At 43.9% G+C, this 26,736-nt stretch overlaps 1 protein-coding gene across 14 annotated transcripts in view; it reads right to left on the reverse strand.

Moving 5' to 3' along the window:
• Window positions 1-14,243: 14,243 nt before the first annotated feature.
• LOC123392229 (mitochondrial ornithine transporter 1-like) overlaps window positions 14,244-26,736 on the reverse strand; it is a 43,950-nt gene continuing 31,457 nt past the window's right edge. For 7 of the 14 annotated variants that reach the window (XR_006606927.1, XR_006606926.1, XR_006606931.1 and 4 more), the window contains 5 exons: window positions 25,356-25,733; window positions 22,307-22,476; window positions 21,195-21,353; window positions 18,894-20,124; window positions 14,244-15,149 (listed from right to left, as the gene is read on the reverse strand). Coding sequence is in view for 3 of the 14 variants with exons in the window: in XM_045080546.1 (XP_044936481.1) it covers window positions 20,000-20,124; window positions 21,195-21,353; window positions 22,307-22,476; window positions 25,356-25,561 (660 nt within the window). In the remaining 11 variants the exon portion in view is untranslated. Of the gene's footprint in view, window positions 15,150-16,118; window positions 16,167-18,893; window positions 20,125-21,194; window positions 21,354-22,306; window positions 22,477-25,355; window positions 25,734-26,736 lie in introns of those variants that run through there. The other 7 variants (XR_006606935.1, XR_006606929.1, XR_006606928.1 and 4 more) reach the window with 7 other exon arrangements.

Raw genomic sequence — 26,736 nt, forward strand, 5'->3', positions numbered from 1 at the left:
GTTTCTCAGTCTGATGTTATACCTTTAAGACTGTGACTTCTCTGCTAATATTTTAAATTTTATATAAAATGCAGAAACATTCTTAAGACTGGAAGGTGCAGAGATATAGAACAGAGGAGCTAACCCAAATGCATAAGTACTGCAGAAGAAAACTGGGAGAGGGTTTCATGGGTTTGGTTTGCTAGTCTCAGGCTAACAAATAGATTCTAAAAGTCCAGTTTGAGATGCTTCATGGAGACTTCCAGACGAAGTTGTAATCCTAGCAGCTGTTCAATACCATGTGGGTCCAGACTTCAGAGCCAACTTCCGAAGGGCTACATGGTAACTTACCAGTCTTTCTGCACCCATGTAAATAATCAGGCCAAAGCAAATGACACCAGCATATATATACATATAAACATTATGCTCTTATCGCATTCTTAGCTTGCCCAACAAACTGTACCCTCTAGGCTAAGAAGTTCTATTAGCCTTTGGGGTTGGACACTCTTTGGTACCCATCAAGATCCCATTGGATCCCTTCCACCAGCTCTGTGATCCCCCCCAGCCTCCACCCTCTTAACTATAATCCTTGGAGAATTACTACTGGAGCCAACTCATTTATTTAGAGCCCCAAATCCCTGAGAGTGTCACCACCCTGTTGGGACAGCCCATATGCAATGACTAGCAGCTGTACAAAAACTCAACTCCTTTGCTTCCAAGTGTGACAAACTCTGCAGTATAATTTACACCAAAGAATTCCCCAGGGTTCAAGCTGAATCTGCTGAATCCCACCCTTCCTTGGCTCTTATGAAGAAATTCCTCCTAGGAGCACTTCCTTCATAAATCACTAGTACCCGGAGTGTTGGTTTAGGGTCCACTTCTGGGAGAATTCAACCTGTGATCATGCATTTCTTTATACTGAGGTGTCGTATTTATAACACTGTATCTCCTTGGTCTCTGTCAGGTGATCTACTGTGTTGCAAACTGCATGAGGACAGAGACCATTGTTCATTCATCTTTGAATCCCCCAGATCGTAACACACAGAGCTCAGTAGATCTCTGTGAAGTTGACTTGAACGAAAATGTATCTGGCATATCTCATCACACCTGTCAAGCCGCCCTCATCCACTTCTCCAATTTTATTCCCCACCTCTCTGTCTGTCCATAAATCATCTCTAGCAACAGTGGCTTTCTTCCACTTTTCTTGTTGTTGTCATTCTTTTATAGTAACGATTCTCAGACTTCTAGATGTTTTCTCCCCCTTACTTTTATAAACATTTTCTCTATTGTAATATACTTGACACAAAATGTTGCATTCATTTTAGGTGTGCCTGAGTGGCTCAGTTGGTTAAGCTTCTGTCTTCGGCTCAGGTCATGAACTCAGTGTCCTGGGATTGAGCCCCACACTGGCTCCTGGCTTAGCAGGGAGCCTGCTTCCCCCCTCTCTCTGCCTGCCTCTCTGCCTACTTGTGTAATAAATCTTTTTTTAAATGTTACATTCATTTTAGATACATAAACTATACATTATGTTATGTTCACAAGTGTGGCTACCATCCCTCACCATACAACACTATTTGAGTGTCACTATGTTTCCTATGCTGGACCTTTTATCCCCCAAGACTTACTCATTCCATGCTTGGAAGCCTATATCTCCCACTCTCCTTCATCTGTTTTGTGCCTCTCCCCACTTGCCTACCCTCTGGCAACCATCAGTTTGTTCTCTGTATTTACAGGTCTGGTTCTACTTTTGTTTGTTCATTTTTGTTTGTTTTATTTTTTAGATTCCACATATAAGGAAATACTTTTTGTATTTGTCCTATTCTGGTCTGGCTTATTTCACTTAGCATAATACCCTGTAGGTCCATCCATGTTGTCACAAGTGGCAAAATCTCATTCTTTTTATGGTGAATAATATTCCATTCTATGTATAAAATTTTTTATTTTTTATAAACATATATTTTTATCCCCAGGGGTACAGGTCTGTGAATCACCAGGTTTACACACTTCACAGCACTCACCAAAGCACATACCCTCCCCAATGTCCATAATCCCAACCCCTTCTCCCAAAATCCTCCCCCCAGCAACCCTCAGTTTGTTTTGTGAGATTAAGAGTCACTTATGGTTTGTCTCCCTCCCAATCCCATCTTGTTTCATTTATTCTTCTCCTACGCACTTAAACCCCCCATGTTGCATCACCACTTCCTCATATCAGGGAGATCATATGATAGTTGTCTTTCTTTGCTTGACTTATTTCGCTAAGCATGATACGCTCTAGTTCCATCCATGTTGTCGCAAATGGCAAGATTTCATTTCTTTTGATGGCTGCATAGTATTCCATTGTGTATATATATCACATCTTCTTGATCCATTCATCTGTTGATGGACATCTAGGTTCTTTCCATAGTTTGGCTATTGTGGACATTGCTCTATAAACATTCGGGTGCACGTGCCCCTTTGGATCACTACGTTTGTATCTTTAGGGTAAATACCCAATAGTGCAATTGCTGGGTCATAGGGCAGTTCTATTTTCAACATTTTGAGGAACCTCCATGCTGTTTTCCAGAGTGGCTGCACCAGCTTGCATTCCCACCAACAGTGTAGGAGGGTTCCCCCTTTCTCCGCATCCTCGCCAGCATCTGTCATTTCCTGACTTGTTGATTTTAGCCATTCTGACTGGTGTGAGGTGATATCGCATTGTGGTTTTGATTTGTATTTCCCTGATGCCGAGTGATATGGAGCACTGTTTCATGTGTCTGTTGGCCATCTGGATGTCTTCTTTGCAGAAATGTCTGTTCATGTCCTCTGCCCATTTCTTGATTGGATTATTTGTTCTTTGGTTGTTGAGTTTGCTAAGTTCTTATAGATTCTGGACACTAGTCCTTTATCTGATATGTCGTTTGCAAATATCTTCTCCCATTCTGTCAGTTGTCTTTTGATTTTGTTAACTGTTTCCTTTGCTGTGCAAAAGCTTTTGATCTTGATGAAATCCCAATAGTTCATTTTTGCCCTTGCTTCCCTTGCCTTTGGCATTGTTCCTAGGAAGATGTTGCTGCGGCAGAGGTCGAAGAGGTTGCTGCCTGTGTTCTCCTCAAGGATTTTGATGGATTCCTTTCGCACATTGAGGTCCTTCATCCATTTTGAGTCTATTTTCGTGTGTGGTGTAAGGAAATGGTCCAATTTCATTTTTCTGCATGTGGCTGTCCAATTTTTCCAGCACCATTTATTGAATAGGCTGTCTTTTTTCCATTGGACATTCTTTCCTGCTTTGTCAAAGATTAGTTGACCATAGAGCTGAGGGTCTATTTCTGGGCTCTCTATTCTGTTCCATTGATCTATGTTTCTCTTTTTGTGCCAGTACCATGCTGTCTTGATGATGACAGCTTTGTAATAGAGCTTGAAGTCCGGAATTGTGATGCCACCAACGTTGGCTTTCTTTTTCAATATCCCTTTGGCTATTTGAGGTCTTTTCTGGGTCCATATAAATTTTAGAATTATTTGTTCCATTTCTTTGAAAAAGATGGATGGTACTTTGATAGGAATTGCATTAAATGTGTAGATTGCTTTAGGTAGCATAGACATTTTCACAATATTTATTCTTCCAATCCAGGAGCATGGAACATTTTTCCATTTCTCTGTGTCTTCCTCAATTTCTTTCATGAGTACTTTGTAGTTTTCTGAGTGAAGATTCTGTGTCTCTTTGGTTAGGTTTATTCCTAGGTATCTTATGGTTTTGGGTGCAATTGTAAATGGGATTGACTCCTTAATTTCTCTTTCTTCTGTCTTGTTGTTGGTGTAGAGAAATGCAACTGATTTCTGTGCATTGATTTTATATCCTGACACTTTACTGAATTCCTGTACAAGTTCTAGCAGTTTGGGAGTGGAGTCTTTTGGGTTTTCCACATACAGTATCATATCATATGCGAAGAGTGATAATTTGACTTCTTCTTCTTTGCCGATTTGGATGCCTTTAATTTCCTTTTGTTGTCTGATGGCTGAGGCTAGGACCTCTAGTACTATGTTGAATAGCAGTGGTGACAATGGACATCCCTGCCATGTTCCTGACCTTAGCAGAAAAGCTTTCAGTTTTTCTCCATTGAGAATGATATTTGCAGTGGGTTTTTCATAGATGGCTTTGATGATATTGAGGTATGTGCCCTCTATCCCTACACTTTGAAGAGTTTTGATCAGGATGGGATGCTGTACTTTGCCAAATGCTTTTTCAGCATCTATTGAGAGTGTCATATGGTTCTTCTTCTTTCTTTTATTGATGTGTTGTATCACATTGACTGATTTGCGGATGTTGAAACAACCTTGCAGCCCTGGAATAAATCCCACTTGGTTATGGTTAATAATCCTTTTAATGTACTTTTGAATCCTATTGGCTAGTATTTTGGTGAGAATTTTTGCATCTGTGTTCATCAAGGATATTGGTCTATCGCTCTCTTTTTTGATGGGATCCTTGTCTGGTTTTGGGATCAAGGTGATGCTGGCCTCATAAAATGAGTTTGGAAGTTTTCCTTCCATTTCTATTTTTTGGAACAGTTTCAGGAGAATAGGAATTAGTTCTTCTTTAAATGTTTGGTAGAATTCCCCCGGGAAGCCTTCTGACCCTGGGCTTTTGTTTGTTTGGAGATTTTTAATGACTGTTTCAATCTCCTTGCTGGTTATGGGTCTGTTCAGGCTTTCTATTTCTTCCTGGTTCAGTTGTGGTAGTTTATATGTTTCTAGGAATGCATCCATTTCTTCCAGATTGTCAAATTTATTGCCGTAGAGTTGCTCATAGTATGTTCTTATAATAGTTTGTATTTCTTTGGTGTTAGTTGTGATCTCTCCTCTTTCATTCATGATTTTATTTATTTGGGTCCTTTCTCTTTTCTTTTTGATAAGTCGGGCCAGGGGTTTATCAATTTTATTAATTCTTTCAAAGAACCAGCTCCTACTTTCGTTGATTTGTTCTATTGTTTTTTTTGGTTTCTATTTCATTGATTTCTGCTCTGATCTTTATGATTTCTCTTCTCCTGCTGGGCTTAGGGTTTCTTTCTTGTTCTTTCTCCAGCTCCTTTAGGTGTAGGGTTAGGTTGTGTACCTGAGACCTTTCTTGTTTCTTGAGAAAGGCTTGTACCGCTATATATTTTCCTCTCAGGACTGCCTTTGTTGTGTCCCACATATTTTGAACCGTTGCATTTTCATTATCATTTGTTTCCATGATTTTTTTCAATTCTTCTTTAATTTCCCAGTTGACCCATTCATTCTTTAGAAGGATGCTGTTTAGTCTCCATGTATTTGGGTTCTTTCCAAACTTCCTTTTGTGGTTGAGTTCTAGCTTTAGAGCATTGGGGTCTGAAAATATGCAGGGAATGATCCCAATCTTTTGATACCGGTTGAGTCCTGATTTAGGACCGAGGATTGATCTATTCTGGAGAATGTTCCATGTGCACTAGAGAAGAATGTGTATTCTGTTGCTTCGGGATGAAATGTTCTGAATATATCTGTGATGTCCATCTATTCCAGTGTGTCGTTCAAGGTCTTTATTTCCTTGCTGAGCTTTTGGTTGGATGATCTGTCCATTTCAGTGAGGGGAGTGTTAAAGTCCCTACTATTATTGTATTATTGTTGATGTGTTTCTTTGATTTTGTTATTAATTGGTTTATACAGTTGGCTGCTCCCACGTTGGGGGCATAGATATTTAAAATTGTTAAATCTTCTTGTTGGACAGACCCTTTGAGTATGATATAGTGTCCTTCCTCATCTCTTATTATAGTCTTTGTAAAATCTAATTGATCTGATATAAGGATTGCCACTCCTTCTTTCTTCTGATGTCCATTAGCATGGTAAATTCTTTTCCACCCCCTCACTTTAAATCTGGAGGTGTCTTCAGGCTTAAAATGAGTTTCTTGGAGGCAACATATAGATGGGTTTTGTTTTTTTATCCATTCTGATACCCTGTGTCTTTTGACAGGGGCATTTAGCCCATTAACATTCAGGGTAACTATTGAGAGATATGAATTTAGTGCCATTGTATCGCCTGCAAGGTGACTGTTACTGTATATGGTCTCTGTTCCTTTCTGATCTACCAATTGTAGGCTTTCTCTTTGCTTAGAGGACCCCTTTCAATATTTCCTGTAGAGCTGGTTTGGTATTTGCAAATTCTTTCAGTTTTTGTTTGTCCTGGAAGCTTTTAATCTCTCCTTCTATTTTCAATGTAGCCTAGCTGGATATAGTATTCTTGGCTGCATGTTTTTCTCGTTTAGTGCTCTGAAAATATCATGCCAGCTCTTTCTGGCCTGCCAGGTCTCTGTGGATAAGTCAGCTGCCAATCTAATATTCTTACCATTGTATGTTACAGACTTCTATTCCCGGGCTGCTTTCAGGATTTTCTCTTTGTCACTGAGACTTGTAAATTTTACTATTAGGTGACGGGGTGTGGGCCTATTCTTATTGATTTTGAGGGGCGTTCTCTAAACCTCCTGAATTTTGATGCTCGTTCCCTTTGCCATATTGGGGAAATTCTCCCCAATAATTCTCTCCAGTATACCTTCTGCTCCCCTCTCACTTTCTTCTTCTTCTGGAATCCCAATTATTCTAATGTTGTTTCGTCTTATGGTGTCACTTATCTCTCGAATTCTCCCCTCGTGGTCCAGTAGCTGTTTGTCCCTCTTTTGCTCAGCTTCTTTATTCTCTGTCATTTGGTCTTCTATATCACTAATTCTTTCTTCTGCCTCATTTATCCTAGCAGTTAGAGCCTCCATTTTTGATTGCACCTCATTAATAGCTTTTTTGATTTCAACTTGGTTAGATTTTAGTTCTTTTATTTCTCCAGAAAGGCTTTTTTATATCTCTCGAGAGGTTTTTCTCTAATATCTTCCATGCCTTTTTCGAGCCCGGCTAGAACCTTGAGAATTGTCATTCTGAACTCTAGATCTGACATATTACCAATGTCTGTATTGATTAGGTTCCCTAGCCTTCGGTACTGCCTCTTGTTCTTTTTTTTGTGTTGAATTTTTCCGTCTTGTCATTTTGTCCAGATAAGAGTATATGAAGGGGCAAGTAAAATACTAAAAGGGTGGCAACAACTCCAGGAAAATATGCTTTAACCAAATTAGAAGAGATCCAAAGTCGTGAGGGGGGAGAAAGGGGATAAAAGGAGGTTCAAAAAGGAAGAAAGGAAAAAAAAAAAGAAAAAAGAAAATGAAAAGAAATAAAAAAAAGAAAACACCTAAGAAAAATATAAGAAAGAATATATATATATATTAGATAAACTAGTAAAAAATCGTTAAAAAGAAAAAGGTAACAGTTAAAAAAAAATTTTACCCGAAGGCGAGAAAAAAAAAAAAAACAAAAAATGAAAAAGAAAAAAATTAAATTAACTGCAAGACTAAAAAAAAGCACAGGGAAAAAGCCATGAGTTCCGTGCTTGGCTTTCCCCTCCTCTGGAATTCTGCTGCTCTCCTTGGTATTGAAACCGCACTGCTTGATCGGTGAACTTGGTGTGGGCTGGATTTCTTGTTGATCTTCTGGGGGAGGGGCCTGTTGTAGTGATTCTCAAGTGTCTTTGCCCCAGGCGGAATTACACCGCCCTTACCCGGGGCCAGGGCCGGGGTGAGTAATCCTCTGGGGTTTGCTTTCAGGAGCTTTTGTTCCCTGGGCGCTTTCCGTAGAGTTCCTGGAGGACGGGAATACAAATGGCGGCCTCCTGGTCTCCGGCCAGGAGGAGCCAAGAGCCCAGGGCCGTACTCCTCAGTGCGTCCTCAGAGAACAGCGCCCAGTTACTCCCGTCTGCCTGACCTCCGGCTGCGCTCCAAGCTCACTGAGCCTGTGACCGGTTCAAGGTCACCCCGAGCTGCGAGCTTACTGTCAGCTCTGTCTCTGTAGCTGGCTTTCCTGTTCCAATACCCGCAAGCTCTGCGACACTCAGACACCCCCACCCTGCGGGACTTGAGGCCACGCTGACCCCGTGTGGGCTTTAACCCGGGTAGCCTCTGGAGCGATGTCCCTCAGCGGAACAGACTTTTAAAAGTCCTGATTTTGTGCACGGTTGCTCCGCCGCTTGCCGGGAGCCGGCCCCTCCCCCCGGGGTCTATCTTCCCGTCGCTTTGGATTCACTTCTCCGCCGGTCCTACCTTTCAGAAAGTGGTTGTTTTTCTGTTTCCAGAATTGCTGTTCTTCTTTTCTTCGATCTGCCGATGGATTTTCAGGTGTTTGCAATCTTTAGATAAGCTATCTAGCTGATCTCCTGCTAGCTGAAGTAGTCTCAGCCTGCTACTTCTCCGCCATCTTGACTCCTCCTCCCATTCTATGTATAAATACACACCACCTCATTATTCATCTATCGATGGACACTTGAGTACTTCCACGTCTTGGCTATTTTAAATAATGCTGCAGTAGACATAGAGGTGCAAGCACTGTGGGCAATACTATAGAGTTTCCTCATGAAATTAAAAGAATTACCATATGACCCAGTAATTCCACTACTGGGTATTTACCAAAGAATATGGAAACACTAATTTCAAAAGCTGTATATGTCCCCTATGTTTATTGCAGCATTATTTACAATAGCCAGTATATGGAAGCAACTCAAGTGTCCACCAATGGATAAATGCAAAAGAGAAGGTGCATATACACATATGTATAATGGAATATTACTCAGTCATAAAAAAGAATGAATCTTGTCTTTTGAACAACATGAATGGACCTAGAGGGTATATTGTTATATGCAATAAGTCAATCAGAGAAAGGCAAGTACCATATGATTTCATTCACATACGTAATTTAAGAAACAACAAAGAAAAAGACAAAAAACTAGAGTCTTAAATACAGAGAAGAAACTAGTGCCAGAAGTTAAGTGGGGTAGGGGATTGGTGAAATAGATAAAGATGATGAATAGTACACTGACCTTGATTGTATAGAATTGTTGAATCCTTATCCTGTACACCTGGAACTAATACTAATAAATACACCTGAAACTAAAACTAATAAACAACACTTATGTTAATTATATTCAAGTAAATAAATAAAGTGCCCAGAGTTGAGCCCTGCTGGTCCTCAAAACCTATTAAGCCCCCTAGTTTTCAAAGCCAAATGTTATGGGTACTTGTCTTCTCAGTGCAGGTCTCCTGTGCCTGCTCTGTGGTCTGAGCCTCTTGCTTCTCCATGCTTGGGGGTCCCTCCTCTTCATGGACAGTCTTACAGGGGGGTTGGTTCTCAACTGTGTCTTCACCTCACCTACCTTTTCGATGTGGCCTCCTCTCTACTGTGGAAAGTCTGTTCTGCCAGTCTTTGGGTCCTTTTCAGAGTTTGTTGCACTTGATGTGGCGGTTATCTTGGTGTGTGTGTAGGGGACAAGGTTAGCACAGGATCCTCCTACTCTGCCATCTTCCCAGCAACAACAACAAAAACAACCATAATATAACTTTTATCCTCCTCTTGCTAATGCGGTGTACCATGTTGGCTGATTTGAAAATATTGAACCATGCTTGCATTCCCAAAATAAATCCCACTGATCAGGGCAAATGATCTTTTTATTGTTGAATGTACTTTGCTAATATTTTGTTGAGGATTTTTATATCTATCTAAGTTCATGGGGAATATTGGCCTGTAGTTTTATTTGTTTGTTGTTTCTTTAATCGTGACTTTGGTCTTGGTATGGGTAATGCTGACCTTATAGAATATATTTGGAAGTTTTCCTTCACCTCCTGTTGTGGGATAGTTTCAGGAGAATAGGTATTAACTCTTTAAAAGTGTAGCAGACTTCACCTGTGATTCTATCTGGTCCTGAGCTTTAGTTTGTCGGGAGTTATTTGATGACTGATTCAGTTTCATTACTAGTAATTGATCTGTTCAGATTTCCTATTTCTTCATGACTCAGTGTTAGAGACACCAGCCTTCTTTTGGAGTAAGAATAATCTTCCTTTGAGGTTGTTAAGATCAAAACAGAATGGGGATGGGGAGACTGTCAGAAAAAAGGGTGAAAGAATTTGCAGTGAGCAGTGTTTTGACTTGTGCACCCTTCTGGGACTATCTCTACCTCTCATGGTTTAAGCTCTTTATAACTCTATAAGTTGTAGAAAAGTAATAATACTGTAAATAATTTTTGTACATAAAAATACAAGTTAGTTGTATCTAGTGGAAAGAAATTGATTATTAAACCATTTTTAAAGATTTTATGTATTTATTTCGGAGAGAGAGAATGAGAGAGAGAGAGAGAGCATGAGGGGGGAAAGGTCAGAGGGAGAAGCAGACTCCCTGCTGAGCAGGGAGCCCAAAGCAGTACTCAATCCCTGGACTCCGGGATCATGGCCTGAACCAAAGGCAGTCACTTAACCAACTGAGCCACCCAGGCGACTGATTAAGACATTTTGTATCTGTTTATAAACTCATGTCATCAATCTTTATTTCCCAATAGATGCACAGTATTTTTTTTTAATTGAAGTATAACATACGTTCGTTTATATTAGCTCCAGGTGTACAATATAATGATTCAGTAATTTTATACATTACTCAGTGTTCACCAAGATAAGTATATTATCATCAAGATAAGTAAACTCTCATGGGTCACCTAGGTGACTCAGTCTGTTAAGTGTCTGCCTTTGGCTCAGGTCGTGATCCCAGAGTCCTGGGATAGAGCCCTGTGTCAGGTTCCCTGCTCAGCGGGGAGCCTCCTTCTTCCTCTGCCTCTCCCTTACTCATGCTTTTTTTCTCTGTCTCTCTCAAATCAATAGATAAAATCTTTAAAAAAACATTTATGGACATTGAGGAGGGTATGTGCTATGGCGAGTGCTGTGAATCGTGTAAGACTGATAATTCACATACCTGTGCCCCTGAAACAAATAATACATATATGTTAATTTTTAAAATGATAAGCGTACTCTTTATTCCACTTTATTGCACCCATCCCCTACCCACCTCCCTTATGGCAGCCATCAGTTTTTTCACCGTATTGAAGGGTCTGATTTCTTGTCTCCTTTTTTTCTTTCATTTTTATTTTTAAATTCCACATGATTGAAATATATTTGTTTCTCTGTTTCACTTAGCATCCCTATAGGTCCATCCACACTGTTGCAAATGGCAAGATTTTTTTTTTTTTTAATGACAGCTGAACAATGTTCCGTTGTGTATGTGTATACCTGTATAAATACATCTTCACTACATTTTCCTTACCTATTCGTCTCTCAGTACACACTTGGATTGCCTCCATGTATTGGCTATTGTAAATAATGCTGCAATAAACATAAGGGTGTATATAGCTCTTCAAATTGGTGCTTAATATTCTTTAGGTAAATACCTAGTAGCAAAATTACTGGACTATACACTAATTCTCTTTCTAATTTTGTGAGGAAATTCCATACAGTTTTCCACAGAGGCTTGTAGTTTACTTTTAATCATCTGTAACATTTTACTGTCTTTTTTTTTATTAATTGATGACTCAAATAAAATTTTTGACATGTATTTAAAAAATGCAAGGCACAGGACAGTGCTGTGGTATGCAACAATTTCTGTAACACAGAAGTGGGGAATTATATGTATTCATATTTGTGTGTGCATACATATATAAAAATACTCTGGGAGAGTATTCATATTTGATTATATGTGCATAAAAATGTTCTCCATTTGAAGCTGGACAAGTAAACAGGTGGGAGTAGGTGAGCCAGACTCTTCACCTCATGTCTTTTTTACCTTTTATATTATAGAAGTATGCTTTATTTTAAGAGGTTTAAATGTGTGGGAATTAAGCTTGTAAATCAGTGCCCTTTCCTGTCATGTGGTAAGTGTTTGAATTAATTTAGTTCTACATTTTCACTAATTTCTGGTGAACATCAGTTCTGCAAAGGAGTTCTGCAACTGCAATGGGATAGGATGGCATGGGGTGGAGGAAGTAAGGCTCAGACATGATGATGCTTAATGCAAATTCATAATGTGGTCCTACGATGCAAATAGAATCTGAACATCAAGAATGATTAACATATGACTCTGTTAGAGTATTTTTTTAGTTCTGTACCTTTACTTCTATGCATATTTGTGACATTCCTCGTTAAAAGAAAAGCAGAATTAATTGAAGGCTTGAGAAACCAGCCTTTAAGAACTCCTAAAATAAGGGTTCGTCTGAACCGAATAGAGAGCAAAAAACCATTTGTCTATAGATGTATCGAGAATGCCACCGGAATGTTTGGATGCAGCTGTCTAATATCTAACTCCAGATGAGGGTAAGAGGAAATTAGACTGTTTAAGACCCATTGTCGGATGTCTGAAGCAAGGAACACATGAGCTGAAAGGTGGCAAGTTACCTGATTTTTTTCTAGAAAGGTGAAGAGATGAAATTCTGTCTTAGAAGCTAAACTGTATGTCTTCCCCGCCCCCCCCCCCACCTCCAGCCTTATAAATTGACCTTTAGGAGACAAAGTTGGGCTTAAAGCTTTGTCTTTTAAAGACGGAATCCAAGCAAGACCCAAATGATTCACTATTGACACACTGTTAGCTGTCATAATTTTCTCTTTAATCCATAATGTTAATCGGTGAGACATTTTGCTCTTCGTTCTAACAAGCCTAACTTTATTTCCTTCAGGTGTAGGAAAAGGCAATGGCACTGATCTCAGCAGAGCCAGATCATCTTTTTCGGCTCTGCTTCCAAAAACTGTCAGGTAAGAGATAGCATGCAAACTGGAAATTCTGGTGTTTGTTTCAAATCTCAATGTCAAACCAGCATGTGCAGTGTTAGCAGTGTCCCAAGTGACTCTGCCTCCGATGTCCTATGGGACTGCATTGAGAGAAGTAACTCAAGAGTGGCCGGAAGGGGACATATATACCTCTTTCCCCAAAGAGATGGGACCTGGTAGTCTGTTTTCTTAAATGTTGAAGTGCCTTGGACTACCCTAAAGCAATAAGAAGCTTTCCCGGGTCTTAAGAAATATAAACCCTCCAAATTCTCTCTCCAGGATTGTGTCTCTTCTCCTATTACTTCCCCACCACCACTCCTTGCCCTTTGTCTCACGGAAGGCACGCACCCCGACCCGATCCTTGACTTCTGTTCTTATCTCTGCACATACTCTACTCTTGGTTCTGCTCATCCATTCCCCTGCCGCAAACTATTATTTTTTCTTCCATCCGCTCGCACAGACTTATGAGCAGCCCCCACGTGGTAGGTGCAGGATACCAACCTAGACAGCTTCTGCCCCAACGACGGAACTGTGTGTGTCAATCCAGATTTGTCAGATGAGCTTTCCCTCTGCTTCTGCAAGTGACACCAGAATTCTCTGAGGCCTCACGATGTAGAATCCTGGAGTCTCTCCTGGCCGTGCCCCCACATCCAGTCAGCACTTCCTATTGATTTTACCTTGGGAATCTCTCCTCACTCTCTCCATTCCTTTCTGTTCCCATTGTCACGCCCAGTCCGGCACCTCATTTGCTCATGCCTGGATTTCTACAGTGGTCTCCCTACCTGTCCCTTCTCTTCATGCTATACAGTGTCGAGAGACCGGCAATATGCAGGTCTTTCTCTGCTCCTACTTGAAAAGCAGTAAGTGGAGCAGAAGAACAATGCACTCTGTGCCTCTAGTCAAAGCCAGTCAGTATCTTTGGCTCAGTATATCTGCAAAATAAAGACCACATCTCCCGGGTTGTGAGGATTAGGTTAGATAATGTATGTGAAGTTGCTTTGTGAGCTATAATCACTGTTATAAGTGATAACTGTCGGGCCACTTTGTCACATAGGAATTGCCCCGCCCCCATGCTTCCACAATTTTTCTTCTTTCCTGGCTCTTGAACCTTTTAAGATATTTTCCTATCCTACCTGAGACCTGAGCTTGTTTCCTTCAGTAACTTGACCTACAGACTCCATTCCAGGTAGACGGGGTGCCTTCTGGCCCTTGGGACTCAACACTCTCATTTCTTTTTCATGTGTTCCATGTCTTTCCTCTCCCTCCCCCACACCACCCAGTCTGCAGAGCGTTCTCTTTCAGAGCTCCTCGTGTATACAAATCCTTGCACACACACTTGCACTACTGTGCAAGGGCCAATCAGTTACAAAGAAATACTCAGGATAGCCCCAAAGTCCTTCATTCCAGAAACATGGCCAATCTTTGGTCACTCCATCCAGTAGTTGGCTATGAACAAGGCCTATGAGACCATCAGCAAGCACCTTTTTAATAAAACATGACCAATCACTGTGGGGCGCGTCGCTGGGCCGGCCGGAGACCCCCACTAGGGGCTGAGCGGGATGGTGAGTGTTGCGAACCCGGAACGCGCAGAGGAACGACACCAGGCTCGAGAGGTCTGTCGAAGCAGGATCTCGCTTTATTGAGCAGGGCAGCGGCTTATATGGGGTGAGGGAAGGGAAGTGAGGTCAGCAAAGTGGGGGCCAATGGGGATGTGCCCTGTCGGCGGGAATTGGGAGAGACACGCCCTGCAGGGGGTGGAGGCTCGCGGGAAATGAAACTGATGGGAAACCGAAACCGCCACTTTGGCGCCTTTGTGGTCGGCCATGTGGGTTCCCGATCCGGAAGAGAAGGCCACCCGGCGCCATCTTAGCCTCTTGGGGCCCAACAAATCACATACTGTTTTTTGAATGTGAATGCCAACTTTAAAACTGAGCTTCGTAGTGTGTCCCGGCATCTGCAAATCAAATGACACACGTTCAACAGTGACATTTAAATTCTGAAGGAAAAGGGAATATTTCACTTTTCAGCAGTGCAGTACCATACCCTCCAAACATGTTGGCCTTTTAAAAATGTAAACAGTATTCCAAGTTAATAGAAACAATGATTCACATTTAATTATATGTGTAATGGCTGCACTCTGAGACCAAGTGTAAATGATAAATCCAGGAAGCCGCAAAGAGCAAACTGAACTTCTCCATTTATCCACCCATTAGCTAGGGTTACGGTTCTGAGTTCCGTGTGAACATTCAGAGATCATTCATGATGCGGAAACAGCATGACAATCCATGGACTTTGAGGATAAGGCCACAGTGGTTCTCAACACTAACCCTATATTTTACATAATGAAGAATGGGGGACTTGAGGATTTCTTGGTTTCTATAAATTGAGGGCAGGAGTGCGATTCTGCCTTACACAGATCTTGGAGATTAAGCCATTTCTACTAGAGCCATACCTGTTATTTTGTACAAAAGATGTATGGAACCAAAAGAAAAATGGACAGTTGTCATATTTAGGAAGATCCTAAAATTAAAAAAAAAAAAAGTTAACTTTCGTAGTAAAAATGATACTAAAAACTAATTCCAAAGAGATTAAAATTCCTCCTTTTCCCTCCTTTCTATATATGGTGAACAATTAGAGCCGTTAGACACACAGCACTTAACCTCTATAACCCTCCGCTCACGACACAAAGGATACTTTAAGAAATGGCTTTTTCTTGCCATTCCTATCAAAATTTAAGGAAAGGTGGTTTTTTACTATATAAATTAGACAATAGTCCTCCAACCTAGTTTACATCGTGCTGACCGGAGACCGATGCCACTTTATGTCCAAAGACCTCATCCATTTCTACAAGCAGCAGTTACACTGATAGTTGACTGTCAGTATTAATGACAAGAATACCCACACATGAGAGAGTTTTCATCTCATGGCCCTTGAAAATCACAAAATTAAGAAACACTGCCCAGGCCAGTACTTCTTGTAGTGGAGCTCCTGCTTCGGACCACTGACTGAGCGAGTGTTCAGACCGGCTTCAGGGATCAAAGGGGAGCCATCTGGTATGGGAACCACCGAGGTCACTTGCTTCCACACACATACCATTTCACTACTGAACAGATTCTCCCATAACGGGGAGCAAGCAGGGGATGGAGGGGGGCACAAACTTTAACTTGATCAACACTGTTAGTTGTTGGCAGTTCTGCTTGATGATTTCAATAGGAAAACAAAACCACTGATGCTGAGAAATTTGTTATGTAAAGAGTAACACTTGTACACTTTGTGACTTCTCAGCAGAAGTTACACACTCATGTTCAGAGTAATGACAATGGCAAATACTCTCATTTGTCATAAGCTAAATATAAGATTAAAAATACTATTTAAGGGGTACCTGGGTGTCTCAGTGGGTTAAAGCCTCTGCCTTCAGCTCAGGTCACGATCCCAGGGTCTGGGGATCCAGCCCCACATCTGGCTCTCTGCTCTCTGCTAGGCAGGGAGCCTGCTTCTCCCTCTCTCTCTGCATGCCTCTCTGCCTACTTGTGATCTCTGTCAAATAAATAAATAAAATCTTTAAAAAACAAAATCAATAGTCTCCCATTTCAAAATAACTTTCCAGTGACTAAACTGGGAAATCTTTTTTTTTTTTACTAACTGAAGATTATTATTCCAGAGAAACTTCTTCGCTATCTAAAAATTCGTTCCTGAGTCTGGAAGTTCTCTAGAATTCTAGTTCTCTAGTACTTGAAGGAGGACTGAGTTAGTGGGAATAGTAGAAATAGCCACTGAGGACTATGGGTCTTGCTTGTGGGGGACAAGAGCTCTCTTGCAGACTCTGCAGGGAAAAGGGTATCGGGGGTCAGCAATACAAACACAGCTCTGTCAGAGCCACGCCACTTATTTAGGCTTCGGTCTCCATGAAGGAGTTCCTTGGGACGGTCGGCTGCTGCAAGCTGTGGATACCGCGGTTCGCAGAGATGGTGCGACCTCTCTGTGAACTAAGGGAGGACTCACTATGGTAGAGTGGACAGCTGAGGCAGAAGGAGCATTTCGGGAATTACAAACAGCCTTACTGACTGCCCCAACATTGGCCATCCCAGATGTTACCAAGCCCTTCCACTTGTATGTGCCAACTGAGGCACAGGAGAGGGACTAAGACTAACCCTGGTTAGCCTTCTGTGCTTGAAACATGTTTCTTCTTTCCTAGGCTTTACCTTCCACGAAATGAAATCGATAATGCCCATTAAAAAAAAAAAAAAAAAAACATGGAAAATCTACATGAGGAGTTTGCAGTCGAGCTGTATTTTGATGAAGTGAGATACTAGAATCCTGTTCTCCACCATCCCTGCCACACATTAAGGTCTCCTAACCCTCCTTCCATGCATGTATACTTACAGTACATTTACATACACATTTTTGACACCTTAAGTATATACATTATAAAAGGTTAGTGGTCCTTTTTCTTTCCTGAAGGAGGTATGCCAGAGTTGAGAGAACTACTGTTCCTGGGGACTGTGTGCCAAAGTTAAGAGTTTAAAAGAACTTTCATATCAAAATAACATTTAAAATGATTCCTCACAATATTGCGTGAGGTTTATTATGTATTTTTGGGTAAGTAGTCCCTGCTTTCACATGTGTAATGTCAGATTAAAGAGGTCATTTCTAAGCTATTTAACAAACCTCTGATTGGCACAAGTACGAGGCTTGAGCCCATAGGACCGTTCCTATAAACAGTCCCCGCTGAGCTTGTGATACAAGCTTCAATTACATAGTCAGTCCTTGGAGGACAAGAGAATCTGGGTAAACATAAGCAGACGTTACAGCAGATTCTTTCTCTTTGTAACATCACCGTGAAGTCAAAGGAAATGTCTGCCTATTAAAGTACAGCCCCTGACACAGACTCTGCTCCCAGCCAACTTCATGTAAATGTAGGGAACTCTATGAAGATCATTTTTTCACTACAAACACTGGTTAGTCCAGTGTCCACAGGGAATCCTATGCTCTTCGTTGCTGTATGTTGTTTTTTTATTCTAAGTACCTTAACGTCATTATGTATATGCTTATATATTTATATATTATATAAATAAAATATATCCTTATTTATGAACATGCCTGGATGCAGGTGCTCTTTTTCCCTCCAAACAGCCCTCAAAGGGTCTCAGCTACCAGTGCAACAGCCCATCTAAAGGCTCTTTAGGAAAAAGCGCTGACTACATTACTTGCTGTAATTCGTGTTACAGAAACACATGTTGCCGCTAAACAGTTTGTACTGTTCCCTTGAACATGCATGCAGCCATAAGCCAGAGGGGCAGACCAGGTGGCAGACTTATGGACAGGGGGCAGGGGTGGGGGGTAGATACTTAGCTGGCACTAAGGAAGCAAACCCCAATTTTCAAGACTTCCTTTTTGAAAGAAGATTACAGTTAGGGTTCCTCTTCCCTAACCCTCCAAGATGCATCCAAATTCCTGGCCATTGAGTTGCTACACTCTTGTGCTTGCTCACATAAGGACAATTTACAGGCTTGCCTCCTTACATCCTGACATAAATACTTCCTTGAACAAGTCGAGAATCTTACATCATGGTACATCAGAATGATATATATATATATATTTTTTTTTCAAATAGATCGGACTACCCTGGAATAGAATTATCCAAAACATAATAGGAAATATAGCTATTTTTAAAAAATAGAACAGTTTCCTGCTACATCAACCCCATCCACACAACCAGGCAGAAGAAGAATGCTGCTGGTGGGCCAACTTGCACAGCTGCAGTATACAGAAAGAGCAGCTGCTCACTGCCCCGACCCTCTGGGTTCTGGCGCGTGGGCTAGAGTTAGCACAGAGCCTCTGCAGAGAACAAAAAGCTTCAGGAAACCAGAGGTTTCACTCGAGGGGGACACTGTGCCAACAAGGACAGACACACACGGGACAGATGTTAGCAGAGTCAGCCTGCTTAAGAACAATGGTTTCTGAGAGAGCCCTTGCTGGTCTTGGAGCAGCACGTTATGATGAGGCTTGCCTAAGTGGGGACAAGAAGGGACCCTCTTCCACCAGGTGACCTGGAGTGTGGTGGTGGTTAGTGCATTCGTATGGCATAGCTTAATAAAATTACATGGCTTGTTTCATTGCTTTGTAAAGTCACTCCCTATATATAATCCTGAAAATCCACGGACTGCCAGTACCAAATGTAAAAGGCTCCAACCCAATAAGAAACATGGCAGTTAGCGATCCTGAGATAAATGTAAACAAAGGTGTCACCCCAACATCACTCACTGTGGAGGACAAGCCCTCGGTTCTGTCCAGTTCCATCTGAAAGAGGACCTTGCCCGCGAGCACTGTCCTTCAGGCACCAGACAGGGAACAAGGGCTTCTCTTGGCTTTGGCACTCTGCTCCCGGGAAGGGTTTCTGGTCGGTGAAGGCAGTGAGTGAGTGAGTGGGCCAAAGTGCATCAGCAGGCCAAAGACGGTCCAAAGAAATAATCTGCAATCCTACCCAGGCCAGGACCCAGAGACGGAAGAGCAGGCCTGCTGGCGGTCATGGGCCTTCACAAAGCACAGCAGCAGGGCCCCCTCCCCTCAGTACCTCCCTCAACCTAAGGCCCAGCAGAGGCGGAGTTCTTTGGAAGAGAAGGGGAGCTGGCACAGGTGAGGGGCGTGCTGCTCTCACCACACCTCACAATGTGTCAGGGGTCAAGATGATCCCACCTAGGAAGTGAATGGCACTATTTTAACAGTACAACATCTTGAGAAAGTCCAAGAGGCTTACTCCTTACTTAAATCGTGAACATGGAAGCCACAACAGTTTGCGGATATGTTCTCCTCTACAAAATCTACACAGATAGTTCAGTTGTCAAGCACCACAGAAAAACTGAACTTCAGCCACTTAGCACAGTGCATGTACTAAGGTTCTAAATGAGAGCCTACATCTAGAGTAAGGAATCACTCATAGTCATCTTCATGAAACATGGTTACCTCAGAGTTTTTCTGGTGAGTTCTGAGAATTAAACATGGAACCAAATGACGCCTTTCTAACATGTAACCATGCAAGCTGCACGGACACATACAGGTTTATGCAAAGTCCCGAGAGAACTATTTTTAGCCTTTCAGATCCTGTGCAAGGCCGGCGGCTCACCCTAAATGTCCCACCAAGTCCAAGAGCAGCAACTGAGTTCAATTTCAGTATGATTATGGGCAGAAATTAATAGGATAAAATGGAGGCCCTTTTCACAAAGCTTAAGATTTAGAGAATAAGGGAAGACCAAAAAATAGAACTCCTATGAAACCAAAATAATTCCCCATTGGTCTTGTACTCCGTGAAACCCTGAGAGGAACTGTCATGGTCACGTGCCTAGACTTGGACCTCGTTTTGCCAGGACACTTCAGTAGGCTTCGAACTGGCTCATCATCAGCTTCCTGCTGTATTCATAGGCCAAAAAGAGCGCCCCATTGGCAGGGAACGCTCGGATCATTGTGGGTTTCAGTCCAGAATATAAGGCCGTTATTCCTAGAAGACAAGAAGTGATCAAAGGCTGAGATGCCCCTTCTCAGAGAGACCCTATGAAGCCGCAGAGCCCAGGGGCTGGACACCGACAGATCCAGACAACACACTGAATACCGACAAGGGACGGAAGGGCTTCTGTCCAGGTGTCCTGGACGAACGGGAAGGAGGGAGGCTCACGGCAACGAGGCCAGGCATCCAGTGTTCCAGCAAATCTTGGCAATGCTCAGGTACCACACACGAGTCCTGGACTCGCTCCTGGTACATGGACCGGGCAGCGCGAGGCCTCACCTGGGCAGAGAGAAGCAGCCCCAAAATACAGGAGGGCAGCAGCCTCACAGATTCATTCGGGAGGACAAGGATCACAAGACACTGGGCCAAACGCACAGTCCTGTGTCCACAGCTGGCACTGCCCAGACTGTTATGAAGATCCAAGTGGATGAGGGAGGCGTAGGGCTCTGTGCAACTACGAGGCTTTATGCAACTCTGGAGTATGAACTGAACCGTTTCCACACCCTGTGGCCGCTCTCTCGCAAAATCCAGCCCAAGAAGTTCACATCCCGAGGTGGAAGATGTAGAGCAGATGCTGAAAGGACAGGTCACTACAAACCAGAGGCACGATCCGGGCATTATACAAACATCTCCTAGAAAATCTTGATACTCCTACGTTAACTCTCAAAATTCAGAGCCAATCACCATCAGGAAGTCTGAGCATTACGGACTTGCAGCAAGTTCTTTTAAATCCTTTAGTGGTTCTGTTAGAGATCCTTTTCTGATACTATCTATACTCTATAGAACAAGGGGTGCTGACTTCCAAGCATTTGTCCCCTTAGGCACAATCTGGAGTTTTAAAGTTCCCTCCGGGCTATTTAGAACAAAGAATCCTGGCCCAGAAGCGAGGAACAAGGACAGCAAACATTCTGGAGAATGGAAGCAAGCTAAGGCAGGGGCGCTAGAAGAAGGACAGGGGGCAGGGGAAGAGAGCAACCACACACACGAGATCGACCTCCACGAGGGTTACAGCGAAATGACCGGTCTAGACATACCCACTCCATTTCTGCAATGAGCAGACTCACCTTCATTTTTCACAATGCTTATAAAGGTTCCGATAAATCCTGCCTGTTTTCCAGACATGGAAAGAACTTGAATTCTGGATTTGACGCAATCCACTGGGTATACAGCAAGCCAGAGGCAGATCCCACCAACTCCACCGCTTAACATCAAAGGGACAGGGCCTGGAGGAGGAAAGCAGCCAACAGCATTTTTGTCTCAAGGACAGCATTTCCAGAGGTCAAGGTGGTAGTGGGTGCAGGTAGATGCAAATAAAAATGCTGATACTTCGGGCACCTGTGGCTCAGTCAGTAAGGCATCTGTCTTCAGTGCAGGTCCTGATCTCAGGGATCAAGCCCCCTTTGGGCTCTCTGCTCAGAGGACACAAGGTCCCATGTGGCACTCTGGGTCTGCCCCACATCACAGGACCATATCAGTGCTGGTCACTGTGGCGCTGTGGCCCTCCTGGCCTGCCCTCCGAAGGACTGGCCCACACAGAACCAGCAGGCCCTCAGCAACATGGCAACCCGCCCCCCCCCCCCCATGGGAATGAGAACAGTGGCCACTGAAACACAGGTCATGTTTTTTTCCAACCCTCTCAGTCTGTAGTATTTCATTATGTTAATGCCCCACAGCCCTGATCCTTCCTTTACCATGAAAGCCAAAGTTGTGTTATTAAACACGACAGTTAAGCCTGGGAGCGTGCCTAACCCCAGAATAAGCCAAAAACACTGAAGTGATGTGTTTGAGAATTAACAAGTAATCATTCATGCAAGCCAAACACTGACATGATTGCGTCAAGCAGGTACACAGCACAAGCTAGAAAGAATGACACTTTTCAGTCCTCTGGAAACACACTCAAGATTTGTTACCAAGTTTTATGCTTATTGCAAAATGCTTTACAGGTGATTTCCCACAGGAAAGTAATTTCTATATTCTCCCCTAAAATGTTACTCCAGTAAAGAAGTCTGGGATGCACAGCTTCACCCTCGTGGCAAGGACATGAGTGCACCCAGAGGAAGGTGCCAAGGTCCTTTCCAAGCCTCCAGAAACCTCCGTGCCTAGCAGACCCCCATAGCCTCTGCAATAAGCAGGCTAGTGTGGGGCCCGGCCCGGCCCAGCCCAGCCAAATGCTTACCTAGCTCATCCTTCGATCTTCCTGATGCAAAAAACGACCTGCTCAGCTCGGAGCCGCCAAAGAAGAGGAAATAGCCGGGCACCTCTCGGAGTAAGGTGCTGGAGAGGCCGTGGTAGAAGCCCAAGGCGCCGTCCTTCCTGAGGACGCTCTTCATCACGGACCAGACTGTGCTGTAGGGAGACAGGGAGCTGTGCTTAGGGCTGGGGAAATGGGGGGCTGGGGATGAGGCTGGCACTTCCACCCCTGTGGCAGGCTTGGCTCAACCCTGGGCAGGCAGGGAATGGCTGATTCTAGAAACTCAGGGTCCCAAATTCTGAAAATGAGGCTTCTGCAGGTAGGAAATCTCAGAGAAGCACAGATCCTATTACTTTAGGACAACTGTTCTCACCTGAACTATCCAACAGCTAGGAAATATCATTAAAGTGTGTATTGATAGAGAACTGTGTTCGGTCACAAGAGCTCTGCTGGCACCCGGGACTGGGCAGGAAGAGTGAGCTGCTCACAGGACGACTGGCTCCCTGACTCTCACCTGTTAAGCCAGCAGCCTGCGTCACCTAACCACCAGGATGCCACACCCCCGTGAGGCAACCCCCTCCCCAGCTACGGAGATCCCCTCCCAAGCTTTCCCCAAACCGTGAGCAAAAGCCTTACAGACCGAGCACATGCGACTGTCGGGGGGTTCCGTTAAACAGTCACACAAACGGACATCAGACAGGAAGAGAAAATCAAGGGCTGCCTCCAATCTCAGCCCCAACCTTCTGGTCCCCGGTGACCTGGCATTGGGGCCATGGGCAGATGGAGGGCGGGCCCAAGCCTGTCTGCTTCCAGAAGCGTTGGTGGGGAGCGAGGCTTTCTTCCAGGAGGGAGACCCTGCTTGTGTTCCAGACTTGCTTCTCATTTCAGAGAATCGGGTATGAGGCCATTACCCGGCGACATGCAACTCTGCTGGCGCTCAGCTTCTAGCGAATGGAAACTGTCCAACATGGTTCACACCTACTCAGCGGACTGTCAAGACCAATGCTTCAGGTGGCTTCTGCAGTCTTTCAGCCAGCAGGCAGATCCAGGCTTCATTTCCCTTGGGCACCCTTCATCAATTTGCTGACCAGCAGCCAGAACAGCCAGGTTTGCGGGAACAAAGATGGCATCGATCGGTGTGGAAGCCCTTCAGCCCAAGAGTCGGCAGCCTGAGTATGAGCACGCTGTTCTAGTGCAACAGCAAGGTCAAAGCACACCTGCAGTGGACTTTGAGTCCTCTCCCCTACCTGGGCGCCCAGTGAGGCACTCGGGGCCCAGGCTGCACCTGCAGGAGAGGCGTTAGACCCAGAACTGAAACCACAGCAGGCACAGGATGGGATTTGGTAAGAATCGGCTGCTTATCACCCATTCAACAAACCTGTACCTGAACCCTCCTGCTGTTAGGACCCCATGTGGACAAAGGTCAAAAGAGAACTGAACTCGGGGAGGCATTCAAGCCAAAGACATGCAAATATTTACAGTATCATTGCTGAAATTCATCGTAGGCTCTTCCAAGCAGGGCTTTCCTTTCATTGCCTCTACTGACCAGGTCTTGCTTTAGACCTGAATCCTAACACAGTCCAGTTCTCCGACTCTGGTCTTACGGCAAGAGTACTGGACAGGGACTCGGTCCTGTGCTCAGTTATGAGCTCAAGTAATAGGGTCCTAAGCCAGTATCTGCAAATGGGAGTCCCCACCTTTAAACAGAACAGTAGGGGCTCTGCTGCTCTCACAGATCATGAGAAGGGATGAACAAAACAGGACAGGTGTGGGTGCTCCAGCTCCATCAACTCTAAGGTGGCCATTCCCTGCCAGGTAATAAGCAAACACTGTTCGTTCTGTGCGATGAAGACGCAGCTCCCTCCTGCCTCACCAGGATTGGAGAGGAGGGTACGGGGTGAGACCACATGAAACAGAATGGCTTCTTGGCTGTAGGACTTCCTCCAGGACCTCATGTGGCTGCTTCCTACCTCCATCTTCTCCATAAGGCATCCTCCTCTGGGAATGTCGGAGGGGACCTAAACTTCCCATCTTGTCCCAGAGAAGGATTCCCCCTCTAGCAGGAAGAGTGACAGTCGCTACAGTGTTCTTTCTGTCAGTCTCTAGCATGAGATCCCACACTCTCCTGGTTTCTCTTCTGCTAATTTCTTTACTTCCTCCTCCTCTTCATGACCCCTTCTGTGTGGAAGGTCCTGGAATCCATGTGCAGCCCTTTTCAGATGCTATCTCCCTGGGTCATTCCACCCAGTCCCAAGCTATTAAAAAACACGTTCCATCCATGAAGACAAAACTCCTGCGAACAAAAGGGCACGTCTTTGAGATCACTAGGCGTCTCCAGAGAACACTTCTGCACAGAAGGGGCCTATAGTCCGGTGGGACCGGAGTTGCAAATGGGTTTCCAGTTCCTACCGAAACAGCCCATACGGCTTCTGCCCAACCATGAACCTGATACAATTTTTAATGACTTAAAATAAATCAACGTTCAAAAAAGGGAGGGCTACACATGCCAGTGGTTCCTGAATCCTCTATGGTCTCTGTGTAAATAAATATGCAAGGGAGGACGCAGCACAAGCCGAAGTCTGATGTTTGGGCTGACTTGGCCAAAGAGTCAGTCCATCCGCATCTTCACAGACGCTTCCAGCTCCTCCTAAAATTCCAAGTTGCTCTCCACCCTGTCTGGCTCAGGCAGCTTCTTCCAGTCCTCTGCACTCTGATGAAGGGGAACCCAAAGCTCGGCTCACAAGTTGCACCTGTGGCTCCCGTCCAGCCCTGGTGCCCACAAGAGAAGCAGTACCACCAGGGCATCTGAAAAGCAACTTCCTGAAGAACAGCAGCACGTAAGGGCACCTCCTTATTTATGGTGCATTACTGACCAGCCTTCTACAAGTTTTACATGACAACTTCACAATCAGAAACAATGTGGTTATTTTTAAAAAAGGAAACACACTTCCCATAAGGTATCATACAAATTTTGACTGGGCAACAACATTTTCTTTATAAACAAAGGAAGAAAGTGTTAGTGCCCACAACTCACCTCAGCCTGGCCTGCTTCTCCAATCCAACCACCTTCCACACCACCTGTTGGCAGAAGCCGGAGCACATGAAGAGGACCGAGTTCTCAGCCATGTTGGCGATCAGCGCTGGGCTGGTCCCCTTGTAGAGGCCGCGGAAGCCCACCTGGGAGTAGGTCTTCAGGCAGCAGCCGGTGAGGCCCCGGTATAGGTCAGGGAACGTCTGCATCTTCACTTTCAAAGTGTCAAAAGAGGTGCCCCATCAGGCACCTGGATAGCTCAGGTCCTGATCCCACGGTTGGGTCGAGCCCCTCATTGGGCTCCTGCTCAGTGGGGAGACAGCTTCTCCCTCTCCCTCGGTCTGCTGATCCCCCTGCTTATGCTCAGTAAATAGATAAAATCTAAAGAAAAAATAAAGTAAAAGAAAAAAATTTGAAGAAACTAATTACTAGTAATGACATTGAATCAGTAATCAAAAAACAAAACAAAAACCTCCCAACAAACGAAATTGGACTAGATGGATTCACAAGTGAATTCTTTCAAACACAAAGGAGAGTTAATCGCTATCTTTCAAACACCATTCCAAAAAAATAGTAAACTTCCAAATTCATTCTAGGAGGCCAGCACTACCCTCACCTCAAAAGTGAAGATAGTAGAAAAAAAATTACAAGCTAACTTGTCTGATGAACACAGCTGCAAAAATTCCCCTCAATAAAATAACAGCGAATGGCATTCAACAATACAGGAAAAAAAAAAATCCTTCAGCAAGATCAAGCAGGCTTTATTCCAAGGATGCAAGGGTGGTTTCAATATTCTGAAATTGATCAGTGGATTGCACCAATTAGCAAGAGGACAAAAGCCATAAACATCTCAAATACAGAGAAGCATCTGACAAAGTACACCATGAAATGGATGGATTTCAGCAGAGTAGGTTTAGAGGGTACACAACTCAGCATAATAAACCCACAGCTAACATCATACTCAATGGTGAAAAGCAGACAGTTCTCCCTCTATGATTAGAGACAAGACAGAGATGTCCATATTCACCACTTATTTAACATGGTACTAGAAGTCCTAGCCACAGCAATCACATGAGAAATACAAGGCATTCATGCTGCTGCCCCTCAGAACAATTTGTTACTTAAACTGTAACCCCTGGAGGATTTTACTAGTTACCAAGCACATTTAGATATGGCCTTAAGAAATACATATACTGACAACAGGTCTTTGGGGAGAAGGATGATATACGACCATGAAGCTGGGCAGCTGGGATGCCCGGCTCGCTCAGGGCGGAAGGCCACCCCTTCACCAAAGCCGGGCAGCTGGAAACGCCCGGGCCCGCCCAGGGCTGAATGCCGCCTGCTTCAGGGAAGCCTAGTATCCGGGAACGCAGTCAGCTCAGGG

Source organism: Mustela putorius, unplaced genomic scaffold, assembly GCF_011764305.1.
Source record: "Mustela putorius furo isolate JIRA1106 unplaced genomic scaffold, ASM1176430v1.1 tig00000461_pilon_pilon_pilon, whole genome shotgun sequence".
Lineage (NCBI taxonomy): Eukaryota > Metazoa > Chordata > Mammalia > Carnivora > Mustelidae > Mustela > Mustela putorius.